The sequence below is a fragment of the Narcine bancroftii genome, chromosome 6 (assembly GCF_036971445.1).
Source record: "Narcine bancroftii isolate sNarBan1 chromosome 6, sNarBan1.hap1, whole genome shotgun sequence".
NCBI lineage: Eukaryota > Metazoa > Chordata > Chondrichthyes > Torpediniformes > Narcinidae > Narcine > Narcine bancroftii.
The window spans coordinates 29,736,669-29,763,090 of record NC_091474.1 but is presented as its reverse complement, the minus strand read 5'-3'; the positions used below and the strand labels follow the sequence as shown (position 1 = coordinate 29,763,090).

General features: G+C 43.5%; 1 protein-coding gene across 11 annotated transcripts in view; it reads right to left on the bottom strand.

Moving 5' to 3' along the window:
* Window positions 1-26,422, bottom strand: part of chd6 (chromodomain helicase DNA binding protein 6) — a 218,775-nt gene that overhangs the window by 97,532 nt on the left and 94,821 nt on the right. For 10 of the 11 annotated variants that reach the window (XM_069884536.1, XM_069884540.1, XM_069884534.1 and 7 more), the window contains 3 exons: window positions 16,165-16,317; window positions 11,756-11,824; window positions 2,706-2,761 (listed from right to left, as the gene is read on the bottom strand). In XM_069884536.1, the coding sequence (XP_069740637.1) occupies window positions 2,706-2,761; window positions 11,756-11,824; window positions 16,165-16,317 (278 nt within the window). The remainder of the gene's footprint in view (window positions 1-2,705; window positions 2,762-11,755; window positions 11,825-16,164; window positions 16,318-26,422) is intronic. The other variant, XM_069884544.1, reaches the window with a different exon arrangement.

The following is a 26,422-nucleotide window of genomic DNA, read 5'->3' as shown; positions in this document are numbered from 1 at the left end:
CTTGTCCGTGAACTACTCTTTGCAGACGATGCCGCTTTAGTTGCCCATTCAGAGCCAGCTCTCTAGCGCATGACGTCCTGTTTTGCAGAAACTGCAAAAATGTTTGGCCTGGAAGTCAGCCTGAAGGAAACTGAGGCTCTCCATCAGCCAGCTCCCCACCATGACCACCAGCGCCACCCCACATCTCCATTGGGCACACAGAGCTCAAAACGGTCAACTAGTTTACCTACCTCGGCTGCACCATTTCATCTGATGCAAGGATCGACAACAGACTCACCAAGGCAAATAGCGCCTTTGGAAGACTACACAAAAGAGTCTGGAAAAACAACCACCTGAAGAAACACACAAAGATCAGCGTGTACAGAGCCGTTGTCATACCCACGCTCTTGTTCGGCTCCGAATCATGGGTCCTCTACCAGCATCACTTACGGCTCCTAGAACACTTCCATCAGCACTGTCTCTGCTCCATCCTCAACATTCATTGGAATGACTTCATCACCAACATCGAAGTACTCAAGCTGGCAGAGTCCGCAAGCAACGAATCCATGCTGCTGAAGACCCAACTGCGCTGGGTGGGTCATGTCTCCAGAATGGAGGACCATCGCCTTCCCAAGATCGTGTGCTATGGCGAGCTCTCCACTGGCCACCGAGACAGAGGTGCACCAAAGAAGAGGTACAAGGACTGCCTAAAGAAATCTCTTGGTGCCTGCCACATTGACCACCGCCTGTGGGCTGATATCGCCTCCAACCATGCCATCTTGGTGCTTCACAGTTCGGCGGGCAGCAACCTCCTTTGAAAAAGACCGCAGAGCCCACCTCACTGACAAAAGACAAAGGAGGAAAAACCCAACACCCAACCCCAACCAACCAATTTTCCCTTGCAAACGCTGCAACCGTGCCTGCCTGTCCCGCATCGGACTTTGTCTGTCACCAACAAGCCTGCAGCAGACGTGGACATACCCCTCCATAAATCTTCGTCCGCGAAGCCAAGCCAAAGAGATGGAATTAAATACTTTGGAATCATGATTGATAATAATAATTGTACAAATTAAATTATACTTCCCTGTTAGGGAAGATAGAGAAGGATTTGCAGAAGTGGAAAGATATGCCAATTACTTTGTTTGGAAGGGTTAACTGTGTCAAAATGAAAGTGATGCCAAGACTATAATCGCTGCCTATTTCTTTGGTGAAAAATTTCTCTAAATTGTTAAATGATTGTGTTAGGCAATTCCAATGGAATAATAAGGTGCCAAGAATTTTGCTGGAAAAATTAACATGAGATTATAAGATAAGAGGACATAGGCTGTGGATTTTAGAAAGTATTATATCTTTCATCTTTCTTTGAGGAATGCAGCTCTCCGCCCCCAGATTCAAAGAGGATTATACTCAATGAAAGAGGGGGCAGCAAAGGATTTTTTCTATAAGTGGAATGTTAAGTCCTATAATAATACATATGATCAAAGTATGGCAAAAAATCAATGAGTGTACTGGGGGGAAAAAAACAGGGATATCATTAAGAGCAACATTATGTAAGAATGTGTTGTTTATGAATATAGGTAACAGAATATTAAACTCCTGATGTGACAAAGGAACAGATACATTGAAAACTGCTATACAGAGGGGATTCTTATATCTTTTGATCAACTAAAACAGAAATATGGAGTACCTAATGGTACATTCTTCTGTTTTATCCAAGTAAGATCATTCTTTAGAGAAAGATGGAGGCCAACGTTGGTCACACCTGAAATTAGTGAAATGGAGCGAATGATCTGGCTGGGGAATACACCCAAATTTATAATAAAAATGTACTATGTTCTCCAGAGAAAGTGCAAAACCAGATTTACAGAAGTCAAGAGAGAGAGATGGGAGTGGAGTTGGGTGTTGTACTATCAGAAAGATGTTGGTCTGATTGGTGTTTGGATAGTATGAGATCAATTATAAATGTAAGATATGGACTGGTTCAGTATAACCTCCCTCATCAATTATATCTTACGCCACAGAAGCTACATAGGTCAAAATCTGAAATATTGGAGATGTGTTTTTGAGTTGGGATTGAAACAGGAATGTTTTTACATGCTACGTGGTTGTATGTGAAGGTGAGGCCTTTTTGGCAGGAAACTGCAGAAACGTTAACAAGGATAACAGGGGTGGCCTTTGCAGATGACCTGGACCTTTATCTTTTGGGTAGTTTTATTGAAGTAAGTAATAAGTTAACTAAATTCTAAATTTCTTTTGTCAAAGTAGCTTTAGCAGTGGCTAAGAAGTGTATTGCAATTACTCGGAAGTCCGACTCTTCTTTACTGATAGCATGATACTGCAGAGATGAAAAGTTATATACCTATGGAGGAAATTACATACAATCTAAAAAAACAAATATGTCACATCTGTCAAGATATAGCAGCCATATATGGACCATATAGGGGCCCAATTATAATAACAACAGATGCTGTTACAATATAAACAGATGTGACTTCCCCACATAGATCTTTTATGGATAGTATAAATGTGAGCTGAAGGTGTATGGATTTATATTTTGTTGGTAGGTGGGGGGGGTGGGGGGGAAGAGAAAAGAGGGATTTTCCTTTTTTTGTATGAAAAAAGTTTAATATATTGTGATATTTAATTGAAAAATAAAATATTTTTAAAAAAGACTGTGGAAGACTCACTGTGCAACAAAATTAGAAGAAAGTACTCTTCGTACTTACTAATTCCTGTATTTGACGTAGAATTCTTCCACCTCCTGCATGCTCCCACCAGAGGTCTGATGAAACATATAACAACTGAAGTCACAGATTTGTTCATCATAATTACTCAGCAAATTGTGTCACTGTAGAGATTTCAACACAGGCAACATCTTTACTGCTGATGTGACCCCACTTCACAGTTCTACACCAACCAACTAACTTCCTAATCTTCAATATTTTTCACCAATTGTTATGAAATATTATCATTTATTTTGTATTGAATTACTAATGTATCCTTTACAAACTGATTTCTTTAGACACCCTCCCAACCCCAGCGAAATTATTCAATTGAATGTCAATGAACAATGAAAAGAATCTCTCCAGTTCTGCCTCATGACTTTTCACTTTATTACTATCAGTTCCACACAAGTTCTCCTCTCAAATCCCACTCTCTACTCACTTTGTATTAATGTCATTATGCTCACCATTGTGTAAAGCTTTAACAATTTATTATTACATAATTCCTTTAACCAGAAATTTATGTACATTAAAAAGAAAAAGGTAGCTGGACAAAGGAGGGAATTTATGGTTGGAAGTGGGTGAAGGACTAAGCAAGTATTTTGCATCAGTATTCACCCAAGGCACATGGAGGATACTGAGATGGGGGGGGGGGGGGGGGGGGAATGATGATATCAACGAGGAGAGGATGAGTTTCTTGAAGGGCCTGATGGAATTTGTTCCAGGTTCTTGAGAGAGGTAAGAGGGCAGAATTCTTAGGCTTTGAAGTGCAAGCGAGGTCCCAGAGGACGGACATGTTGTTCCACGAGGCCAATATGGATAATTATAGGACAACGAGCCTTACATCAGCGGTAGGGATGTAAATTGAAGCATTAATGTCAGCTTGTTAAAGCCTGGAATACTTGAAAATGAACATCAATACCAGCTGAAGGTTCTTAGAATCGCAAAATATTATTTCAGGAATACTGCACAACATACATTGAAATGTGCTAAATTAATCAGAAGGGCATCTGTTGGGAGAGGATTCTTTGGGTTAGGATTTATTTGCATTTGGGTTTTTAAAAATTGTCAGCATGGCTTTGCATGGAGCAAGTCATGTCTTAAGTATTTGACTGAGTTTTTTGAGAAGATGGAAATGATTGATGGAGGTAGGGTTGTGGATGTCATCTACATGGACTCTAGTAAGGCATTTGGCAAGGTTCCTCAGGGTACGCTGATCCAGAAGATTAAGCACATTGGATACAAAACTGGCTTAGACAGAAAACAGAGAGTGTGGTGAAGGGCTGTTTATCTGACTGGAGTTATGCCCAGTGGTGTTTCACAGAGATTAGTTCTTTGACATCTATTGTTTGTGACATCTGAAAAGGATTTGGATGAAAATATAGATGGACTGATTAGTAAATTTGTGGATGATATAAAAATTGGTAGAGTTGTGGATAGTGAGGAAGGTTCTCAAAAGATACAACAGGATACAATTGGTTATAGATATGGGCAGAGAAATGGTCAATGAAATTTAATCACAACTTGTGTGGGATTCTGCATTCTGGAAGATCAAATGTAAAGGGAAAGTATTCAGTAAATTACAGGTTTCTTTGGAGCATTGATGTACTGAGGAATCGTGAGGTGGATCCACAGCTCCTTGAAAGTGAAAACATAAATAGATAGGGTGGTAAAGAAGATTTGCTTTACCATTTAAAAATTTTTATAAATTTACCATTGTAACGGAGTCCAGAGGACCCCAAAACCAGCAGCAATGGATATGCACCACAACACAGGGCTACTTAAACAAAAGTAGTTTTTAATTATATTGGAACAAGAAAACAGAATTAAACTTTAACTTATTACTTAACCCTCCTAACCTACTTAATCCCCCCTCTAATACTAAGCATATAATGTGTATATAAGCTTAGAAAAGTTCTTTGGATCACAGTTCAATCTCACTTGTTGCAGGCAATTCTTGTACTGTGCACAGATGTTAGCATGAACAAAGTTCACCAGTTTTTGATGCTTAACAGGCAAATGGTTACCACTCAGGCAAGTTGTATGCTGCAACTTTGTTGCTCATTTTGCAAAATGCACTCTGCAAAAGTCCTGTAAATATTCTGTGTTTTAAAATGTTTGTATACAACCTGCTTTAACAATTCCTCCCAAAACACCTCTAAATACACCATTCAGTGCATCCTTCTCCTTTCTAGCTTGTCTATCAGCTTCCCTTAAATGGATTTCTACTACTCACTTCAGCCATAGTATTGAGACTCACATTCTCATGAGTTCGGAGAAAGAAGTACATCCTGAATTTTTATTGACACTCGTTCTGGTCACTCCAGAGCAGAATCCAACTCTGCATCTCCCATATGAAACTCTAGTATGTTAAAGATTATGTTACGGTGGGAGGAAAGAAATTTAAGATAAGTGGGGAGAAACTTAAATGTGACCCAAGGAGCAACAGTTTCACCCAGAGGGTGGTCTATATCTGGATCAACCTGCAAAAGGAAACAATAGAAGCAGGTAAATTTGGACAGATTTTGGTATAGGAAGGGACCAAATGGAGGTAAAGGGGACTAGCCCAGATTGACATGGATGAATTGGCCTGATTCCTGTTGTATATCTCCGACCATCTCTACCAGGTCATTATGCTCAATTAATCTTTTAGTCCAGCATTTATCTATGGAAGTGGACACTCTAAATGGACTTGCAAGTCACTCAGCTCAGAGATTAAACATTAAAACATTTCAGCGCTGTACAGGGTCTTTGGCCCTCCATGTTGTGCCGAACCATATAAAAGTGCTAAACCCGCTCTACCCTATAACCCTCTACTTCCCCTTCATCCAACTGCCTATCTAATAGTCTTTTAAAGGCCCCAAATTTTCAGCCTCTATCACCACTCCTGGAAAGGCATTCCAGGCTTCAACAACTCTGTTAAAAAAAACTTGTCCCTGATGTCTCTTCTATACTTCCCTCCCTTAATCTTATACATATGTCCTTTAGTGGTTGTTATTCCCACCTTAGGAAACAGGTAATGACTGTCCAACCTATCTATACCCCTCATAATTTTGTAGACCTCAATCAAATCCCCTCTCATTCTTCTACGCTCCAAAGAGAAAAGTCCCAGCTTTGCCAGCCTTGCCTCATAAGATATGCCCTCCAATCCAGGCAACATCGGAGTAAATCTCCTCTGCACCCTTTCCATAGTCTCCATATCCATCCGATAATGAGCCGACCAGAACTGGACACAATAATTCAAATGCGGTCTCACTAAATACTTATAAAGCTGCAACATGACTTCTCTACTCTTACATACAATCCCCCTTTTAATGAAGCCCAGAATCCTATCGACTTCTTTAACTATCCTATCAACTTGAGCAACTACCTTGAGGGATGTATGGACATGAACCCCAAGATTCCTCTGTTCAACCACGCTCTTAATTAACCGACCATTAACCCTGTACTCAGTTTTTCTATTTGTCCTGCCCAAATGCATCACTTCACACTTATCGGGATTGAACTCCATTTGCCATTTTTCTGCCCAACACTGCATCCTATCTATGCCCTCTTGTAACCTCTGATAACCTTCAACTACATCTACAATTCCTCCAATCTTTGTGTCATCCACAAACTTACTCACCTATCCTTCTGTATCATCATCCAGATCATTCATAAAAATCATGAACAGCAAGGGATTGAGACCTGATCCCTGTGGCTCTCCACTAGTCACTGCCCTCCATGCAGAGTACTTCCTTTCCACCACTACTCTATGTTTTCTTCCTGCATGCCAATTTTTAAATCTATTCAGCCAAGGTTCCACTGATCCCATGCCTCTTGACCTTCTGGATGAGTCTCTCAGGGGGACCTTATCAAACGCCTTACTGAAATGCATACAGACCACATCTATGGCCCTACCCTCAGCAATTTATTTCATCACTTCCTCAAAGAACTCAATTAGGCTCGTGAGGCACGACCTTCCCTTTACAACACCATGCTGACTATTCTTGATTAAATTATACCTCTCCAAATGCTGATAGATCCAATCCCTAAGAATCCCTTCCAATAGATTACACACCACTAATGTGAGACTCACCAGTCTGTAGTTCCCAGGATTCTCCTTATTACATTTTTTTTTAAACAAAGGGAGTACATTTGCTATTTTCCAATCCTCTGGCACCTCCCCTGAGGTCAAAGAGGATTCAAAGACCATAGCTAATGCTCCCACAATTTCTTTTCTTACCTCCCACAGCAACCTAGGGTATATCTCATCCAGCTCCAGGGACTTATCAATCTTGATGTTAATTAGAAGACCACATTGTCCAGCACATAGTCCTGCTCGATTTTAACTTCATCCTGGTCAAGGTCCTTTTCTCTTGTAAATACTGACACAAAGTATTCACTCAGGACCTCCCCTACCTCCTCTGCTTCAAGGCACGTTGCCTCTTTTAGTGGCCCTAGTTTCACTTTCGTCATCTTTCTTTTTTTTTTTACATATGCATAGAACGTCTTGGGGTTATCCTTAATCCTAGCTGCCAAGGCCTTTTAATGTCCCTTTCGAGCTCTCCTAATTTCCTTCTTTTTTTTTTTAAATAATTTTTTATTTTTTCACGCTGTGAACCATATCAACCAAAATACATACAAATATTTCCCTCTTAAATATAAAGTGGCATTTTCTCCCTTTTCCCCCCCCCACCTTCCCAGCCCCTTCCAAAACCAATAAACATTCAACATATACAATACAATAAACCCATTAAACAATGTCATCACAAATGAAAAATAAACAAGAAAAATGTGTCATCTACTTTTACACACTGGATCAAGTCATTTTGTCTTCTTTTTATTTTAGGGGGTGGAGGTCCGAGGCAAGCCCTCTCTGTTATGTTCCATGTACGGTTTCCAAATTTGTTCAAATAATGTGACTTTATTTTTTTAATTATATGTCATTTTTTCTAGTGGAATACATTTATTCATTTCCATGTACCATTGCTGTATTCTCAGGCTCTCTTCCGATTTCCAAGTTGACATTATACATTATTTTGCTAATGCTAAGGCTATCATAATAAATCTTTTTTGTGCTTCATCCAGTTTGAGGCCTAATTCTTTACTTCTTATATTACTTAGAAGAAAGATCTCTGGATTTTTTGGTATGTTGTTTTTTGTGATTTTATTTAATATCTGATTTAGATCTTCCCAAAACTTTCTCACATGCCCAAATTGGATGTACTGTTGTTCCCGTTTCCTTCTTACAACGAAAACATCTATCTGATAATGTTGGATCCCATTTATTTAACTTTTGGGGCATGATATATAACCTGTATAACCAACTATACTGTATCATGCGTAACCTTGTGTTTATTATATTCTTCATAGTTCCGAGTATTCCTTCTCTCTTGGGAGCTGTCTCCTCCGTATATCCATAAGTTTCATTTCCTGCATTGATTTAACCATAAATTTAGCCACTTTATTCTTTTTGCTAGTCTTTTGTCCAGTTTTATCCAACATTGGATCCAAATTAAGGTTAAAATCCCCTATCAATATATTCCCTTGCGTATCTACAATCTTCAAAAAATTATCTTGCATAAACTTTTGATCCCCTTCATTAGGTGCATATATATTGATCAAATTCCAAAATTCTGAATATATCTGACACTCCCTGCTGGATCTATTATTTCCTCCTCTATTTTGATTGGTACATTTTTATTAATTAATATAGCTACACCTCTAGCTTTTGAATTATATGATGCTGCCGCTACATGCCCTATCCAGTCTCTCTTTAATTTATTATGTTCCACTTCAGTTAGATGCATTTCCTGCACAAATGCTATGTCTATTTCTCTTCTGTTTAATTTGGTTAAGTATTCCATTAATATTTATAGTCATATAGTTCAACATGGCCATCTCATATCCTGTTTACACCTCATTTCCGCTTCCTCACCACCACACCCCCCCTTTTCCCCATTTTCATCTCTCAGTTTTCCCTTTTTAAACTCAATGTATGACAACACATTTAAAACATAAAATACTTCAACAACTCCCACATCCAATATTCCCATAAGCCCAAATGTCCCCGACCCCCCCTCTCTGAGTTCCCCCTTATCCCTTGCCGGGCAATCACAACTCCCCTCTCCATTTGGATTGCGAACCCGCTCGCAAGCATCAACTGATTTCGCAGTGACGGTTATTCTCTCCCACCCAACCCCCCCAGAAAAGACTTTATTTAAAAAAAAATAAACACATAAAACAAAGTTCACCCTCTTTTTTCCCCTTACTTCCTTTCTTCCCTTCTCTTTCCCTTTGTTAGTTCTTACATATACATTATTTTTACATTTTTATATATATTTTATCGCCGTTCTTCATTCTTGTTACAACTCTTAATCTCTCCTTCAGTCCTGCAGGCTTTCTGCAAATTCTTGTGCTTCCTCTGGATCCGAGAACAGTCTGTTTGCTCCCCGGGATAAATATTTTAAGCACAGCTGGATGTCTTAATATAAATTTATAACCTTTCTTCCATAGGATCGATTTTGCTGTATTAAACTCCTTCCTGTTCAAAACTTATGTCTGGGTAAAAAAATATTTTTTGACCCTTGTATTCCAATGGTTTATTGTCTTTTCTAATTTTATTCCTTGCCCGCTCCAATATATTTTCTCTTGTTGTATATCTCAAAAATTTTACTAAAACGGATCTTGGTTTTTGCTGTGTCTGTGGTTTTGGAGCTAGTGTTCTGTGTGCCCTTTCTTCCTGTATTTCTGTCATTCCCAGGACCTTTGGGATCCATTCTTTTATAAATTCCTTCACATCTGTGCCTTCTTCATCTTCCTTTAGGCCCACTATCTTTATGTTGTTTCACCTACTATGATTTTCCAACATATCAATTTTTTGAGCTAACAGCTCTTGTGACTTTTTTGTCACTTTCTTCTTAAGTCATTCACTTCCATTTCTACAGCCATTTCTCGTTCTTCCTCATTTTCTAATTTTTTCCCTATTTCTGCCATGACCAGCTCTATTCACTTTTTCTTCTGTACTTTTCATTTTTCTTTTAATTTCACTAAATTCTAATATCAACCATTCTTTTAATGCTCTCAGTTGTTCTTGAAAAAAACTATCTATATTCTGTCCATCTGTTTTATCTTCTATTTCTCTGTGCAAATCTTGGTCTTCTTCTTCCTCTTCTTCTGTGTCTGTACCTGTGTTTGTGTCTTCTTCTTCTCTTCCTTGTATCTGTGTCTCTTCTGACTTTCCTGATGAGTTGCTTGTCTCACTTTGCTTGGCTTCTTGCTGTTGGTCCTCTTCTTCTGGGCTACTCATCTGTTGGGCCTCCTGCTGCTGCTCTTATTTCCTTTCACTCCCTTTCCTATCACTTTCCTCTTCTTCCAGCTGAGAGCCCTGGTGTTGGGAATCCCTCAGCTGGTCGCATTGTTTGCCCGCTCCTCAGCTGGGCCCCTCTCCTGTCGGTGTTCTCCTTTCCTTTGTGAGCACACTGCACACTTTTGTTTGGCTCAGAGAGCCATTTTTGCAGTCCAGCGGTCGGGGGGGATCGCGACTCTGCTGGGTCGTCACCAACCTCGGAGAACGGGTTCTCTTCTCCACGACGGCTCCCTGTTTCTTCATGCAGGTAAGGCCTTCTTTCTCTTCTGGCATCTTTTCTTATTTTTTTTCCATTGTTTTTACTTTTTCCTTCTTGGGTGCCATTTTCTTTCTTTTCTCTACAACTTTATCTTTTATTTATTATGTTTTTTATTTCTTGAACTTTGTCTTTTCTTCACTTTATTTCTTTTCTGGAGAGGGCAGGTATTCCCTTACCGGCCACTACTCCATCACATGACCAACCACCCCCCCTCCCCTAATTTCCTTCTTAAGCTCCTTCCTGCCTTCTATATATTTCTTATGAGCCCTACCTGTTCCCTGCTTCCTATATCTAACATAGGCTTGTTTCTTCCACTCTACAAGTTGCCTTACCTGTTTCGTCATCCACGGTTCCCTCTTCCTATCATTTTTCCCTTGTCCTAGTGGGATAATGAGGATGGGCCTCAAATGTGCTGACCTTATAATGTTGTCCAGGTCCCAAGAAAGCAAAAATTACTCCAAGGCTTCCCCTCACTTCTCAAACTCTTGCACCATCCATGCAGCTTCACATTATTTTAGAAGGGATTATGGGGAACAGGAAGGTATGAGGATCTGAAGTTCACAGCAATATCAGTCATGATCTTATTTAATGAAATAACACTATGTTTGTAGTACAGGTGCCTAACCTTTCATCCGGAATTCTGAAAACCGACAGCCTCCAAAAACCAGCACATTTTTCAGTAGCTGACACCTTCTCGTCATCACTAAACATGACCTGACACGACCCTCACTTAACTCCCATGTATCCAGCTGTCCTCTGCTATTTTATAGGTGCCTCAAAATCACTAAATAATGATGCCCATTCAGCATCACGGCATTTTCAGTTGTCTCGGCAGTGGTTCAATGGCCGTCGTCGCTACCCATAATCCTCCACAGCTGAAATCACTGCACTAGTGGAGGGGAACCAAGATGGCGGCTGTTTCCCTGGTGCTGGTACAGTGGGGGGGGGGGGGGGGGGCGCAGTGTGGAGAGAGGAGAGAGACAGCAGTGTGACTCCAGCAGGCGAGAGTTAGGGGAGTCACAGAAACATGACTAGGGCAGTGGGGGGAGAGAGGGCAGCGCGACTCAGACGGGGGAAGTGGGGTAGATTGCAGTGCTACTTGAGCGGGCAAAGTGGGGGAGAGAGATGGCAATGACTCAGGTGGGCGAGGGGGATGAGACGACAGCGAGACTTGGGTGGGCGATGTGGGGGAAGAGACGGCAGTCCGACTCAAGCAGGCAAGGTGGGGGAGAGACAGCAGCCGACTTGGGAGGGGGTGGGGGGTGGAAATGGCATTATGACTTGGGTGGGCAGGCTTAAAGGGACAGAAATCAAAAGATTCCAAAATCTGGAAGGTTCCAAACAATGCCAGGTGTCTGGTCCCGACAATCCAGGATAAAGGGTTAGGCACCTGTATCGTTACGGATTTGATGCAGTTACTGGTCACTGCACATGGTGCCTCACCTCCTTCTGCAACACTCGCTGAGCCAGAATCTTCTCAATGACGGCAGACTCATCCTCCTCCTGACTTTCCTACAACGAAAAAAAAAACACATGGTCAATCAATTCACAATATTCCACTCTTTTGATCAGGGAAACTAAAAACACAAGGAACAGTATGGTGTCAGAGATGAGAAAAGAAATCAGAAGAGGTTCACAAGAGTTACCTAGATTAGACTATTAACTATAAAGAAAAATTGGACAAACAAATCATTTTCTCTGGAGCTTCAGAGGCCAAGGTGAGATCTGATAGGCATCGATGAGGCAGGTAGTCTTTTTCTCTGGCTGAGAACATCAAATACTGGAGAGGGGGCAATTAAAGGAGATTGCAAGATACCTGGAATGTACTGCCAGGGGAGGTGATGGAAGCAGATACAATAGCAATGTTTAAGAGGCATTATGAGAGGCTCATCAGTATGCAAGAATTGAGGAACATAGACCATATGCCATCTGAGGATCAGCACAGACATCGTGGGCAGCAGACTATGTTGTAACCATCTCAGCTCCAGTAACATTCTGTATTGTAGGGACATGGTGATTCTATGCTCTACAAGGATGTCTGGAATTTGAAGCCCTTCTATGTTCAATTACCATTTAATAGGTCTGATATAAATATCATACATTTCCAATATAATCATCCAAATACCTTGGTTAAAAATCTGATGAAACTCAAATCAGCAGCAAGAATATGTAAATAATATGGAATTTAAAGCCTAATGCTAGTATCAGTAAGTCTCATCATGAAGCTTCCAAAATGCTGAAACAAGGGTTCATCTGGTCCAAAAATGCCACTCGGGGAAGAAAATCTGCACTCCTTCCTGTTAGGCCTATTTGAGAGACCAGGTCCACGGAAGGCTGGTTCTTATCTGCCCTCGGAATGGCCCAACAAACCACAAGCTAGATCATGATCACTCCAATAACAATAAGAATTATGATCTCTGATTGGCACATTCCAGGCTGCAAGACTATTGCTGAAGAATGAATGATGAGAACTGGGACAGTCACCGCAAGGTCCCTGTGGGGAAGGACCTCAGTCCAGGCTCCTGTTAGCTCTGGACACTGAGGGTCTAGGCCTTGGGTAACAGCCTCTCACTTCATGGACCTACTGTTTGGAAAGAAAATGTGTGCTTTGCAAATAGAATGTCATACAATGAAGGTAAAAATGAGTACTGGTTAAACATGTATACACTTTAATGAGTAAAGTTTGTTTGTTAAAATGTTTTGAACAATCATACTTGCTTGGATGACACCTTGGGAGATGTCTGTGCATGAATTCCTTCATGTAGGGTGGCCTTGGATAATAGCCTTCATATGGACATAACTGAGTAAGACCTTGATCAACGACTAAAAAGAGAACGGACCTCTGCCACACAGACTCAGCATGGTCTTGTCCTCACATTTTTCTTTCACCCTTTCCTAACCTCAGCCCCACCCTGCTTCAAATCTCCCTCCTGTCTCTTCACCCCGCTACTTCCTTCCAACCTGCCCATCCCACTTCTCTTCATCCATTCTGTATTTCTTTTCTTTTTAATTCCCCCATCTAAGAGAAGCCGGATGCTTACACAAACCTCACACCTTCAACTCATGAGCTACCACTGAGCTATCAATAAATATGTTATAAGGCATCATAACACAATGTACACTCATCCAGACAACACCAAATGTGTTTCAAAGTCTTGAAGGTAGTGCACAGAAGCCTTACCTGAACAGATCAGAAATGAGTGACATTGGTCACAAGGTAGAACTAGAGAAGCTGGGAATGTATTCCTCAAGGAATATTAAGGAAGACTTGAAAGACTTGGTCAAAATTAGGAAGCATTTTGGTACAGTGAATAAGGAGAACAGGGAGGTAGATAACTGGAGAATACCAAATCAAAGTGACCCACATGAGGAATAAGAAGCTTGTTTCTAATTCAGAAAGTTACAATAACCCGGAATGTACAAGCCAAGAAGTGGCAGAAATAAACTGAATAACAAACTTTCAAAATTTTTTATAGCACATTGAAACTAAATTAAAATGCAGTGCACTGGAGATGAAATAGGGAGTGAACAGGCACAGACAGTGCCCTGCAATACTCTTAAGTTTGAATCAAACATTGTTCTGAAATTCAGGGAACACAGAGAACTCTAACACAATACTGGACACAGCACTCAGGCTCCAACTCATTAATCATTTCTTTTGCCCCACTCTTCTTTGGCTGTACTATTCATTCACAACTAAAGCCATTAATTCCCCAACATCCAATACCCTGCGCATATCCCATGTGTGACACTGCAATAAATTTTTAATTTAAATTTAGACATGCAATTCAGTTACAGGCCCTTCCAGCCCATGAGCCCATGCTGCCCAATTACACCCAATTGATCTACAACCCATGGTACATTTTGAATGGTGGGAGAAAACTGGAGCCCCTGGGGACCACCTATACAGACACATACAAACTCTTTACAGAAATGGCAGGGATTCGATCCTTGGTCCTGATCGTTGGCGATATAACAGCATTGCACTAACCGCTACACGAACTGTGCCACCCAAAAACTAGGTCAATATCTTATAATCTTCCTCCTACATTTTACAGCCAGTCTTGGCATCTCCAACAGTTATTTCTTATCATACATTATCATACATTGCCAGTCTGGGTCCTCTTTTCAAAATTTGGGATATCAGAAACTATCAAATTAAATAGTTAACTAATTGGCCTCTGATCCCAGTACTCATCAAGATTAAACACAGAGGTTTATCACAGCAGTGTACTTTAATGCAGTAAAATAAACTGAAAACTTCACAGAACACAACTGAGCAGACTGAAACTTGCTTAAATAATTTACACAACTTTCTGAGAAGTTCTCTACTTCCAAAGAAGGCTGAGGAGATTTAGCAAGTCATCAGATACTTTATCAAACTTCTACAGGTGTCATGTGGAAAGAATACCGACTGGTGGAGTTACGGCCCGGTTTAGAAACTCAAATGTATGGGATCACAGAAGGATGCAGAAAGTGTCAAACCTCACCAAAGTTCACCAGGGCACTAACCTCCCCGTCCATTGAAAGCATCAATGTGAGGCACTGTCTCAAGAAGAGTGCCAACGTCACAAAGGACCTTCATCACTGAGTCACATTCATTGCTCCCTTCAGGCAGAAGGTACAGAAGCCTCAAGACCAGCATCTCCACCTTCAAGAATAGTTTTTATCCAACAGCTCTCAGGCTCTTGAATTTCTCTGCACTACCCTAACCTAAAACAAACTACTCCAGGATATCCAAAAAATCTGTCTGAGCTGCAGAAATGTCACTTGTTTATCTTGCACCAACTGCAACTGTGAATATTTATGTATCATTTGATATTTATCATCTCTTTCTCTGTCCTGCATTTGTGTTCATTTAAATTTTTAACTGTTGCAGTTGGTGCATCTTACAGGAACAGCTTGGCTAGAGCAAGTAAGAATTTTGGTGCATCTGTAATTGTACATGCATTTGACAATAAACCCACATTGAACAGAGTAGTTCAAAAGTTTTAAAATGAAGGTGGCTAAATTCTGTATATGTAACATCACAACATTTACACTATACCTTCAATGTGGTACCCTTTTCACACCAATCTAAAACCATGTAATGGTTCTTAGACTCTCCAGAGAATTATGCTCATTCAACCACAGGATACAGGTACTAAATGAATAATTGTTCCTTTTATTCAACATGGTCAAAAAGTGCCAAAGAAGTTCAAAATTGTTCAATTAACAGATCCATCGTGTCACTGGATGGATTAAAGCTAGTTACAATAATCCAATTTTGTGTCAAGCCGCACAAAAAGGTTTCTCAATTTGTTTATTATGTTAAGAATCAAATCAATGCAGTCACTAAATCTGCCAGAAATCTTCACACTGAATTTGTAGAAAGCTATCAATTTATTGAGGCTACAACAAACAAATCGCAGTACCTGTCGTCGCCTCATTTTTTGCAAACATTTCTTCAGTAGGAAGGACTTGTACACACAGTCAGTAACGCAATACTTCCCAAACGGACAGAGAGGCAAATGCGTCAGCAGTTCACCTTCCTGCTTGTCAGGATCGAATGATTAAAACCTCAATTAATCCAAAATCTCATGGACAATCCCAGAGACCAATCTGCAGGATTGATCCTACCTTCACCTCTGCAGTCATTTGCACTGTTAGAGCACTCCTAACCACTCAAAGCCTCGGTGGTGGAATCGTGATTTACATGCCAAATGTGGAAAGCTGATGTTCCAATCTCACACAATATAATCAGATGTAACTTAATGCTAACTGCTTGAATCCCTGAAATAATGACCACATCTTCCCCAACTGGCTTACTGGTTTAGTGACATCCCTATCTGCTCTCTACTTCACCATCTTACCATCGTCTGGTTTCCTTTCTGTGAGGACCCAGAGTTCGGAGAAATCCGCCCTGCTCCCAGTACAGCAATTGTTTCACCGGCATCATCGACAACTTTGAAGTCCAAGTCTTCATTGTACTTCCTTCGTTTTACTTGACGGCCTGATCGTCGCTTCTACCAAACAAACAAGAAACTTGCGTCATTAAGACAGCATCTCAAACTGACACAACTCTCTAAATACAGCTTAGCTGGGGGAGAGGCTGGGTCACACTTCTCTCACTGTGCCCATTGGTTTAACTGGCTGCTGAGAGATAAGAATCTGCCTCCAATCACTCCACAGCAACTCTCAATATCTGAAGCCACTCATCCTCTGCCCTCTCTACAATTTCATTCCTAATTAACTCTTTGAAAGGATTATTCATTCCAGCTTTCTTCTTATTGCAACGTCCTTGGAAAGTTAACAAGGACATTTAAAAAAAATTCTGCTTCCATCACCCAACGTCTTAATCTCAAGCTCAAACAGTCCTGGTACCAGAGGCAGAATTAATGAAGATGTCTTTCAGAAAACAGATCTGTCCCTCTCACCACACCAACTCCAACCTCCACCCCCATGCAATCAATGACATTCATGACTGTACTCTCTCCAACTTTCCTAATTAGACATCACAAATAACTATGCATCCTTTAAATATGAGTACATATTATTGAAATGATAAATAATTCTCTGCACTAATAAAATGATATAACTGAATCCTCTCCAAGAATATATCAGCTTCACGAATGTGCAACACAACCGGGTTGCAGAGAATAAATAGAGCATTAAAAACAGGCCATTGGTCCTTACTGCAGACTGGAGGAACTCAGCAAATCAGACAGCTGGGTAGAAGGTGTCAGTGAACAGTTCAGATCAGAACCCTTTATCAAGATGGAATTAGAGTACTGTAGTTAAAATTTTACATTTGCACGTCTCTCCACCTCTCACACTTTGTCTTCTTATTGTCACAAGTCCTTGAAAAGTTAACAGAAAGAGTGAGTGGTGGAGAGACATGCAAAACAAGAAACCATAAGGGGGAGGGAGGGAGAGAGAGAAAAAATGTGGAATAAGATAAGGGAGGGGGGTTACCTAACGTTGTTAAATTTTATGTTCGTGCTGTTGGGTTTAAGCCTGTGGACAAGGAACAACATGTCATATTCTTCCTGGGCATAATGACATGAACATCAAATTTTAGAATGTTAAGTAACCCTCACCCCTATCTTTTTCCATTATTTCCATTTCTATCTACTCCTAAATGTATTTTTTTCTCGAATTCTCTGCTCCCTCCTTCCATATTTCTGTATACTTTCTCCATTCCTGCTCCCTCATCCCCTCTGTTCCAAATAAAACAAATACAATCTCTCCTCAGAAGGGAATCTCTCCATCCCAGACAACATCTTGATGAATCCCCTCTACGCACTTTCTCATACAATCACATCCTGTCAATAGTGCAGTGACCAACAAGAAATATACAGAGTAATCCAGCTGTGGTCTAACCAACATATTACAAAGTATTACCATTATTGCCATTTGTTTATATATTTTATGCCTTTGCCAATGAAGGGCAGTATCCCAAATACCTTAAATTTAAACATTCGGCATCGTAACAGGCTATTTCAGCCCACGAGCCCATGCCGTCCAATTACACCCAATTGACCTACAATCCCCGGTACATTTTGAATGGAAGGAGGAAACTGGAGCTCTCGGGGAAAACCCATAAAGACACAGGGAGAATTTGAACCATGGTCTTAATCACCGATGCTGTAACACCAACATGCTAACCGCTATGCTAACATTGCCACCTTCTTCATCTTAACTACCTGAACTTCTATCTTCAGGTACTTGCCTATGTAGACTCTTGTTTCATATTCCCTGGGGCCCTACCCTGTCCTCATCAGGTCTCCCAAAATGCATCATCTCACAATTATCAGGATTCCATTTATCAAATTCCATTTGCCATTATCCTGTTCGTTTTACCAACTGAATCATACCATTTCGAAGTACCCTAAGACCATCCTCCCCACTACCAACATCACCACCAATGTTGGAGTTCTGGAAACCTAAACACGTTTCTCTCACTTCACATCCAAATTGATCATGTGTGCAACCAACAGTGCTGCACCCTGCATCCAATCACATTGCACCCCTCTGCCTCCTGTTACCTCACTTATTTTCAATCCACTTTGCCTCAGATCCACTTCTGGACTATTTCTAATGGAGGACTCTGTAAGAAGCCTGAGAATCAGAGATACAGCACAGAATTCAGTGTACACCATCAGCCACCCATTTGCACTCATTCTACAATAATCATATATTTGTACATCAACTACAATATGTTCAATGATACATTTTGATACCTCTTCAAAAAATTCAATTGATTAGATCTCCTTCTAATAAAGCCATGTTCACCATCTGATTAACCTACCTTTCCAAATGTAGATTATTCTGTCCCTCAGAAATTTTCCTTGGACTTCCTTATCACTTACAGGATCATAGGTCATTAATTATCTGGTGATTCCCTGCTGACCATCTTGAATAAGGGTCAAATTTTGATCTCCTCCAGTCAGCTGGCACCGTTACCTGTCTCTTCACTTATCTTGCACCTGTTACTTGTTCTATTCTAGTACAACACAAAGCAGCAAATTGCACATTTTAATCACTTTCTGGAGTTAAAAAAAATCCATTCAAATTCCCTCCTGGAATTACCAATGACCTGTAGCGGCAGCTACACTACTACTGAAAGAACACACAACCAGACGGGTTGAGCTCAGTGAGCAGAAAAAACTGGTTTATTGCTGGCTGCTGGGCTGGACTTATACTCCCAGCCGGACCTGGCTGAGAACCACGCTGGGGGGTGCTGACATCACTCGGGCGTCACGTGGTCCCCCAGCGTGGGTTTCTGAGCCCAATGCTGAGAAGAAGGGGAAACCCCCAAAGGCGCCATTTTGGCTGGCTGCCCCGCCACGTGGATTACAAGTGGGGCCGGTTCGCCTGCCTAGTGGCATGCCGCCACATAGCCCCCACCCCCCCAGAACTGGCGCCAATGTCCTTTTTAGCTGGGCAGCCTCGCTTCTTGGAATGGGCCACAATCACTGGTTCGGTGGGGTCAAGGTGAGCTGGCTTCAGCCTGTCCAGGGTAAAGAGCTCCCGCCTGCCACCGATGTCCAGCGTGAACATAGACCCTGAACGCTGGACAACCCTGTACGGCCCCTCTGCAGAGGTGCCGTGGACGGGCCCCGCTGAATAAAAGCATACTCTGCGGAGTGGAGCTTGCTGGGGATGCAAGATGGCTGTGTGCCATGCCGGTGGGGGCGCAAAAGAGTTCAAGTGGGCCCGGAGGTGGGGAAAGTAGCCCGTACGGTGACCGCTGGAGTTTGTGAGGCACGTTGATGAACTCACCAGGCAGGGCCAGTAGTGCGCCGTAGACCAGCTCAGCTGATGACGCCTGCAGATCCTCCTTGGGCGTGGAGCAGATGCCCAGGAGCACCCAAGGCAGTTCGTCCACCCAGTCGGGACCGGTGAGTGGGGCCATAAGTGCCGACATAAGGTGGCGGTGCAGATGCTCGACCAGCCCATTGGCCTGCAGGTGATAGGCTATGGTGCGGTGTAGTTCTATCTCCAACCTGTTGGCGAGCTGTGCCCTGAGCGCAGAGGTGAACTGGACGCCCCGATCACTGGTGAGGTGATTCGGAACACCGAACCGGGCGACCCAACCGTGCAAAAGCACTCGGGAGCAGGAGTCCGTGGAGGCATCCGGCATCGCCTCAGGCCAACGAGTGATGCAGTCTACTACCGTGAACAGGTAACGATTGCCCCGGGAAACTGGTAAGGGCCCGACTATGTCCACCTGAATGTGGCTGAACCGTTTCCTGATGTGCTCAAACTCTTGCACAGGTGCTCTGGTGTGCCTGTGCATCTTGGACATCTGGCAATGGGTGCATGTTCTGGCCCAGCCTGCGATCTGCTTCCGCAGCCCATGCCAGATGAACCGCTCTGCCATCATACGGACCATGGACCTGATGGACGGGTGCGAAAGGCCGTGGATGTAATGGAAGACTTGCCTGCGACACTGCTGAGGAACCACTGGCAGCGGGCTGCTCATGGAGACATCACACTGGATGGTGCCTTCGCCGCCAGGAGGTCCTGGAACCGCAGGCCCGTGATGGCAATCCTGAAGGCTCGCGTCTCCTCGTCGGACTTCTGGTCCCGGGCAAGCTGGTCAAAGTTTAGGCCGGGTGTCAGCGCGTAGATGGCCGATCGTGAGAGTGCATTGGCGACCACGTTGTCCTTCCCCGCCTTGTGCCGAATGTCAGTGGTAAACTCTGACACAAAGGAGAAGTGACGCTGCTGGCAGGCCGACCAGGGATCCTTTGCCATCGCGAGTGCCTGAGTGAGGGGTTTATGGTCAGTGAAGATGGTAAAAGTCCTCCCCTCCAAGAAATAGTGGAAATGGCGCACCGCCAGGTATATGCCTAGTAACTCACGGTCAAAGGTGCTATACTCGCGCTCTGGTGGGTGGAGAAGCAAGCTGAAGAATGCCAGTGGCTCCCATTGTCCATTCACCTGCTGCTCCAGGTCAGCGCCGACAGCTGTGGCAGAGGCATCGACGGAGAGTGCCATATGCAGGTCGGTGTGCGGGTGGGCGAGCATGGTAGGGCATCGGTAGTCTCGAATGCACTGCAGGCCTCTGGGGTCCAGGTGAGCGTTTTTTGCTTGGCTGTGATGAGGGCGAATAGCGGCTGCATGATGTGCGCGGCTCTTGGAATGAATCGGTCATAGAAGTTGACCATACCCACGAACTCCTGCAGCCCATTGAGGTTGTCAGGGCGTGGGAACGCCTTGATAGCAGCGACCTTTATAGTGGCGGGCGTGGCTCCTTTGGCTATGATGGTATGGCCCAGGAACTGCATGGACTCTTGCCCGAACTGGCACTTGGCTGGGTTAATGGTGAGGTCGAAGTCAGCCAGCTGGGAGAAGAGGGCGCACAGGTGGGCCTTGTGTTGCGCCCGATTCCCGGCTGGCAATGAGGATGTTGTCCAAGTAAATGAAGACGAAATCCAGGTCCTTGCCCACTGAGTCCATGAGGTGCTGGAAGGCATGCGAAGGAATTCGAACAAGCCGAAGGGGTGATGACGGCTGTCTTGGGTATGTCCTCAGTGTGCACCAGAATTTGGTGATACCTATGCACCAGGTCAACCTTGGAGAAAACCCTCGCACCATGCAGGTTGGCTGTAAAGTCTGGATGTGAGGGATGGGGTAACGGTCAGGAACCGTCGCCTCGTTGAGCCATCGATGGTCTCCACAGGGGCGCCAGCCGCTGGAGGCTTTCGGGACCAGGTGGAGCAGCAAGGCCCACGGGCTGTCGGAGCATTGAATGATCCTCAGGTCCAGCAGATGCGAAAACTCTTCCTTTGCCACCTGGAGCTTGTCAGGTGGGAGCCAGCGTGCCTTGGTGTGAACCGGTGGACCCTGGATGGGGATGAGGTGGAACACCCCGTGGCTCGGTGAGGCAGCGGATAACTGTGGCCTGAGGGGGGCCGGGAACTGGGATTCGCTGGAACTCGTCTCTGGGCATGCTGATCGTGGCCATCTGCGACTGCTCTGTGCGGGAGGCATCGAGGCAAACAGCCTGGAAATTCCGGGCGTCTACTAGGCGCCTACCTCGGATGTCCACCAAGAGGCGAAGGGCGAGGAGAAAGTCGGCACCCAAGATGGTGGTTGGAAGGGACGAGACAGTGAACCTCCACGAGAACTTTCGCCGGCCAATCTGGAAGTGGATTGTCTTGTTCCCATACGTCCGGATCTCTGTTGCGTTGGCCGCGCAGAGGGGAGGTCCTCGAGGTCGGTTCCTGGACTCGATGGCTGTGGCCGGGATGACACTGATCTGGGCCCCAGTGTTGACGAGGAAGTGCCGGCCGCTGACCGAGTCCTGCAGATAAAGGAGTCTGTGTCCTTGGCCAGCCGCCACAGCCATAAACAGGGCTGATGACACTTCCGAGCCTTGGCTCCCCAGCGCTGGTGGTAGAAGCAGAGGCCTGGAGCGGATGCCATGCCCCTGGTTATGCTCTTGGTGGCCCCTGCAGGGGCCGGGTGTTCTACCACAGCGCTAGGGGCAGGCTTGGCGTGGTCATGCCCATGCCTCGTGACCTGCGGGACCGCCGAGCCCTCCAGGAATCGCTCGAGCCATAGCAGTTGGGCCTTCTGAGCAACCTTCCTTTGGTTGGTAAAGCTCTCTTGGGCCAGTAACGGCTGGATGTTGTCAGGCAGATGGTTGAGGAAAATTCGCTCAAAGAGTGGGCAGTTGGTGTGATCACCCATGAGTGTGAGCATCTCGCCCATCAGCACCACCTGTCCCCCAAGGCGTCGAGGTGCAGCATCCGAATGGCACGCTGACACCTGCATAGTCCGAGGGATCCAGTGACCACTCACTTGATGGTCCCGTATTTGTCTTCGGTGGGTGGGTGCTGCACCTCGTGCAGCACCCGTTTGGCGGTGGCCTGGTCCAGGGTGGCGACCACATGGTAGAATTTGGTCGTGTTGGACCAAATCTGGCGGAGGTGAAACTGAGCCTCCGCGTGGCTAAACCAGGTTTCCGGCTCCTGAACCCAGAAGTCAGGCAGCTTGATGGCTATAGCACTGATCCCAGGTTCGCTCATGTTGGGTTCAAAGACGATTGAACCAGTCAGGGTCACCAATTGTAGAGGCAGCAACACTGCTACTGAAAGAAAACACAACCAGACGGGTTGAGCTCAGTGAGCAGAAAAAACTGGTTTATTGCTGGCTGCCAGGGAGGGGGAGGAGGGGGGGGGCGTCACGTGGTCCCCTAGCGTGGGCTTCTGAGCCCAGTGCTGAGAAAAAGGGGAAACCCCCGAAGGTCCAATTTTGGCGAGCTGCCCCGCCACGTGGATTACAAGCGGGGCCGGTTCGCCTGCCGAGTGGCATGCCGCCACAGATCGCTCTAAAGTTATTGCAACTGTGCAAGAAATATGGTGTCAAAGCACGAAGATGGCACCAGAAATGGTAAAACCTCGGCTATGACCTTGCTGAATGGTACAGGAGACACAAAGAACCTTCGACTTTTGCTTTTATTTCCTGATAGTTTTAGTATACAAGAGTAAAGGAAATTATGCTAACTCGCCACCAAAGTTGCTCTCCCATTTCAGGTCACAACTGAACGAATTGTGGTCTCAATTGTCTCACTTTCGTCTGTCAACCGCCTTGAATTCTTTTCAATGACTGTCTCCACAGCTGTTTGGAGTAGAAAAATGAGGATTTACAACCTTTTCAGAAGATAAACTACTCCTCAACTATCTCTAAAATGGGTGAGCCATTATCCTGAAACCATGTTTGAGTTCTCAAAATCCCCTCTCACCATCCATCCTGCCCTTCAAAATCTTTTATATTTTAATCATCGTTAGGCATTGGCCTGGCATACTCAATCTTCAGCCATTAACAATTTATTTCCAAGATTCAACAGGTGAACTTTCTCTGCTTTACCTCTAATGCACATACTTTGTAATAAATAGCAGACCATTCAGTCCTTCAAGATTGCTCTGTCAATTAATCTGATCATCCATCTCAACACCATATACTGAATCAAGAACCTTCTGAAAATCCAATTCAACAGATTTACTGAATGTTTCTTATTTATTCTACCAGTTACATCCCCAAAAAGAAAGCTCTTATAATTTTGAAAAAAACATGACTTACTTTTTATAAATCCATGTTAACTTTGTCTAATCTCGTCTACTAATGTCCTATTACCAAATAGCCTTCAGCATTTACTCCACTGATGAGTCCTTGAACATAGAGATCAAAACTGTACACAATACTCCAGGTGCAGCATCACCAGATCTCTGCATCAAACATTCTCAAAATTTATACTCCATTACATTTCCATTTGCCTTCCTTGCTGTACCTACATGTAAAAATTGTGTTTCATGTCATAGATCTGTGTTCTGCAACATTTTGTAGTTTCACTTCACATAAATAACTACAGGTATATGCACAATTTCCCACATTAAACCCCATCTACCAACTTCATGTTCATTCACTTCCTGCCCCATATACCATTGCATTCTCCATCTTCCTCTCACAACTTGACAATCCACCCATTTTTGAGCCACGTAGGAAAATCTTTGTGTCTGATCAAGTTAAACCCTGTCATAACTTCACCTCCACCAAGTTTTCTTGCTCCAGAGTTATGAGTTCCAAGATGTCTTATCTTTCTTCATGGTTGGCATTGAATGTGCTGAATACATCATGAATTTATCAAACGGCATGAACACAGACAAGTTAAAGACATGACTGATAAAACTCCTTGTTTCTTTCTCTCCTCTGCCTTCGTTCATTTCCTTATTATCAATACATTTAGACAAGCTCCAAATGTTAATTCCCCAAATCTGCGCACAATTACGTGCTGAGAGTGGACATGTTTCATTGGCCTCCACATTGGGGTTCACCAAACCCAAGGACCCATGGGCATCACATGGTATTAACCCAACAAAGTAGTCTTTCTGAAAGAGGAGCTCCTAACAAAGTGATCAACTTCAACCAAACCTGGCAGAGGCTGATCAGACTGACAGCACTTTCATCTTCAATCAGGTCATTCCAGAACTTTCACTGCATTACTGCTCTTGGTGCTTTGCAATCAGATCTGGTTCCTCGCCGTGACACATTCAAAGGAAGACTTCGAGCATGTTGATGGCCATCAGGAAACTAATAGCATTCCAACTCCTAACCTCGCCAAATATTCTACCAGATGTTGCTGAATCTTCAGAGATGTACCAGACAGTGATCTAAAGTCTCCTTATTTGAATGAGTCCATTGGGTACTGCTTACCAAGGAGAGGCCATTTCAAATAATTCTTTTGCATTCTCAAACAACATCTGAATCATAGCAGGTTTGGCAATTCTGACTTGTAACAGATTTTACAAACAACTGTGCTCAAACATACTGGACATAAACATCATAATTCTGTGCTAAACTGGGGTAAAAAAAAACCCCAAATAAATACATGTCAATACAAATAAGAAACAAGGCAAGAGAGTAAATGGAAAAATTAATTGTTGGCAAAATAATTCATGCACTGGATCACTTGCGATCAAAAAGCAAAATGAACTGCAAAATCTAGGAAGTAAAATAAAAACACGAAATGCTTCAGCATGTTTCAAGTCACTGACCTCACCATAACTGGAAAAGTAGGGAGACAAATCTTTTCCGTTCATACTCAGTTCTCATATACAATCTTCAACCTGTAACAGCAACTCTATTTTCTTCTATTCAGAGAACTTCCAGCTTCTCTTTTAATTTGGATTTGCATCTGTAATGTTCTCTCCTGTCTTCATTCACCACTCTGTATTTATCGCTTCTCCAACACAATCACACATCTCAGAGCCTGGTGGATAAACTGTTCTCACTGGCACTCAACACACGTCTCTGCAACTAGATCTGGACTTGTTGACCAAAAGACCAGTCAGTCCTGGTTGACAGCAAAATCTCGTGCCGTCCATCACACTGAGCACCGGTGCACCTCATGGCAGTGTGCTCAGCCCACTACTGCTCATGCTACTGACTCATGACTGCATTGCCAGATTCAGTTCCAACAGAATCATCAAGCTTGCGGATGATATAACATTTGTCGGCCTCATCCACCACATTGTGTTGGTTGTAATAGAGCAGGTTAGGAGGATCGTAAAATAGTGCAACCACAATCCGAGTCCTTAACGTAGAAAAGAAAAAAGAAATGATTGTGGACTTCAGGACGACAAAGGTCGACTACATTCTACAACACATTAATGGTTCCATCACGGAGAGAGCGGAAAGTACAAAGTCCCTTGGTGTGCATATAACGGACGACCTATCCTGGAATTACAACACTTCTTCATTAGTCAGGAAGGAACAGCAGTGCCTACACTTCCTAAGGAGCTGGAGGAGGGCAAGGCTACCGTTATCTTGATAATCTTTTAGAGGAGCATAATTGAGAGTGTTATGTCTGGCTGCATCATTGAGTGGTACAATAGCTGCAAAGCATCATTCCGAAGTCGACACAGAGGATCATCAAAACGGCTGAGAAGATAATTTTCCTCCATTGACCAGGAATGTGGTTTAAATAGGGCTCAAATTATTGAGGACCCTTTCTACCCAGCACACAGTATCTTTGATGCCTACTATCCAGGAAGTAGTACAGGAGCATCAAAACCAAGAATTTCAGGCTGGGAAACAGCTTCTTCCCACAGGCTGTGA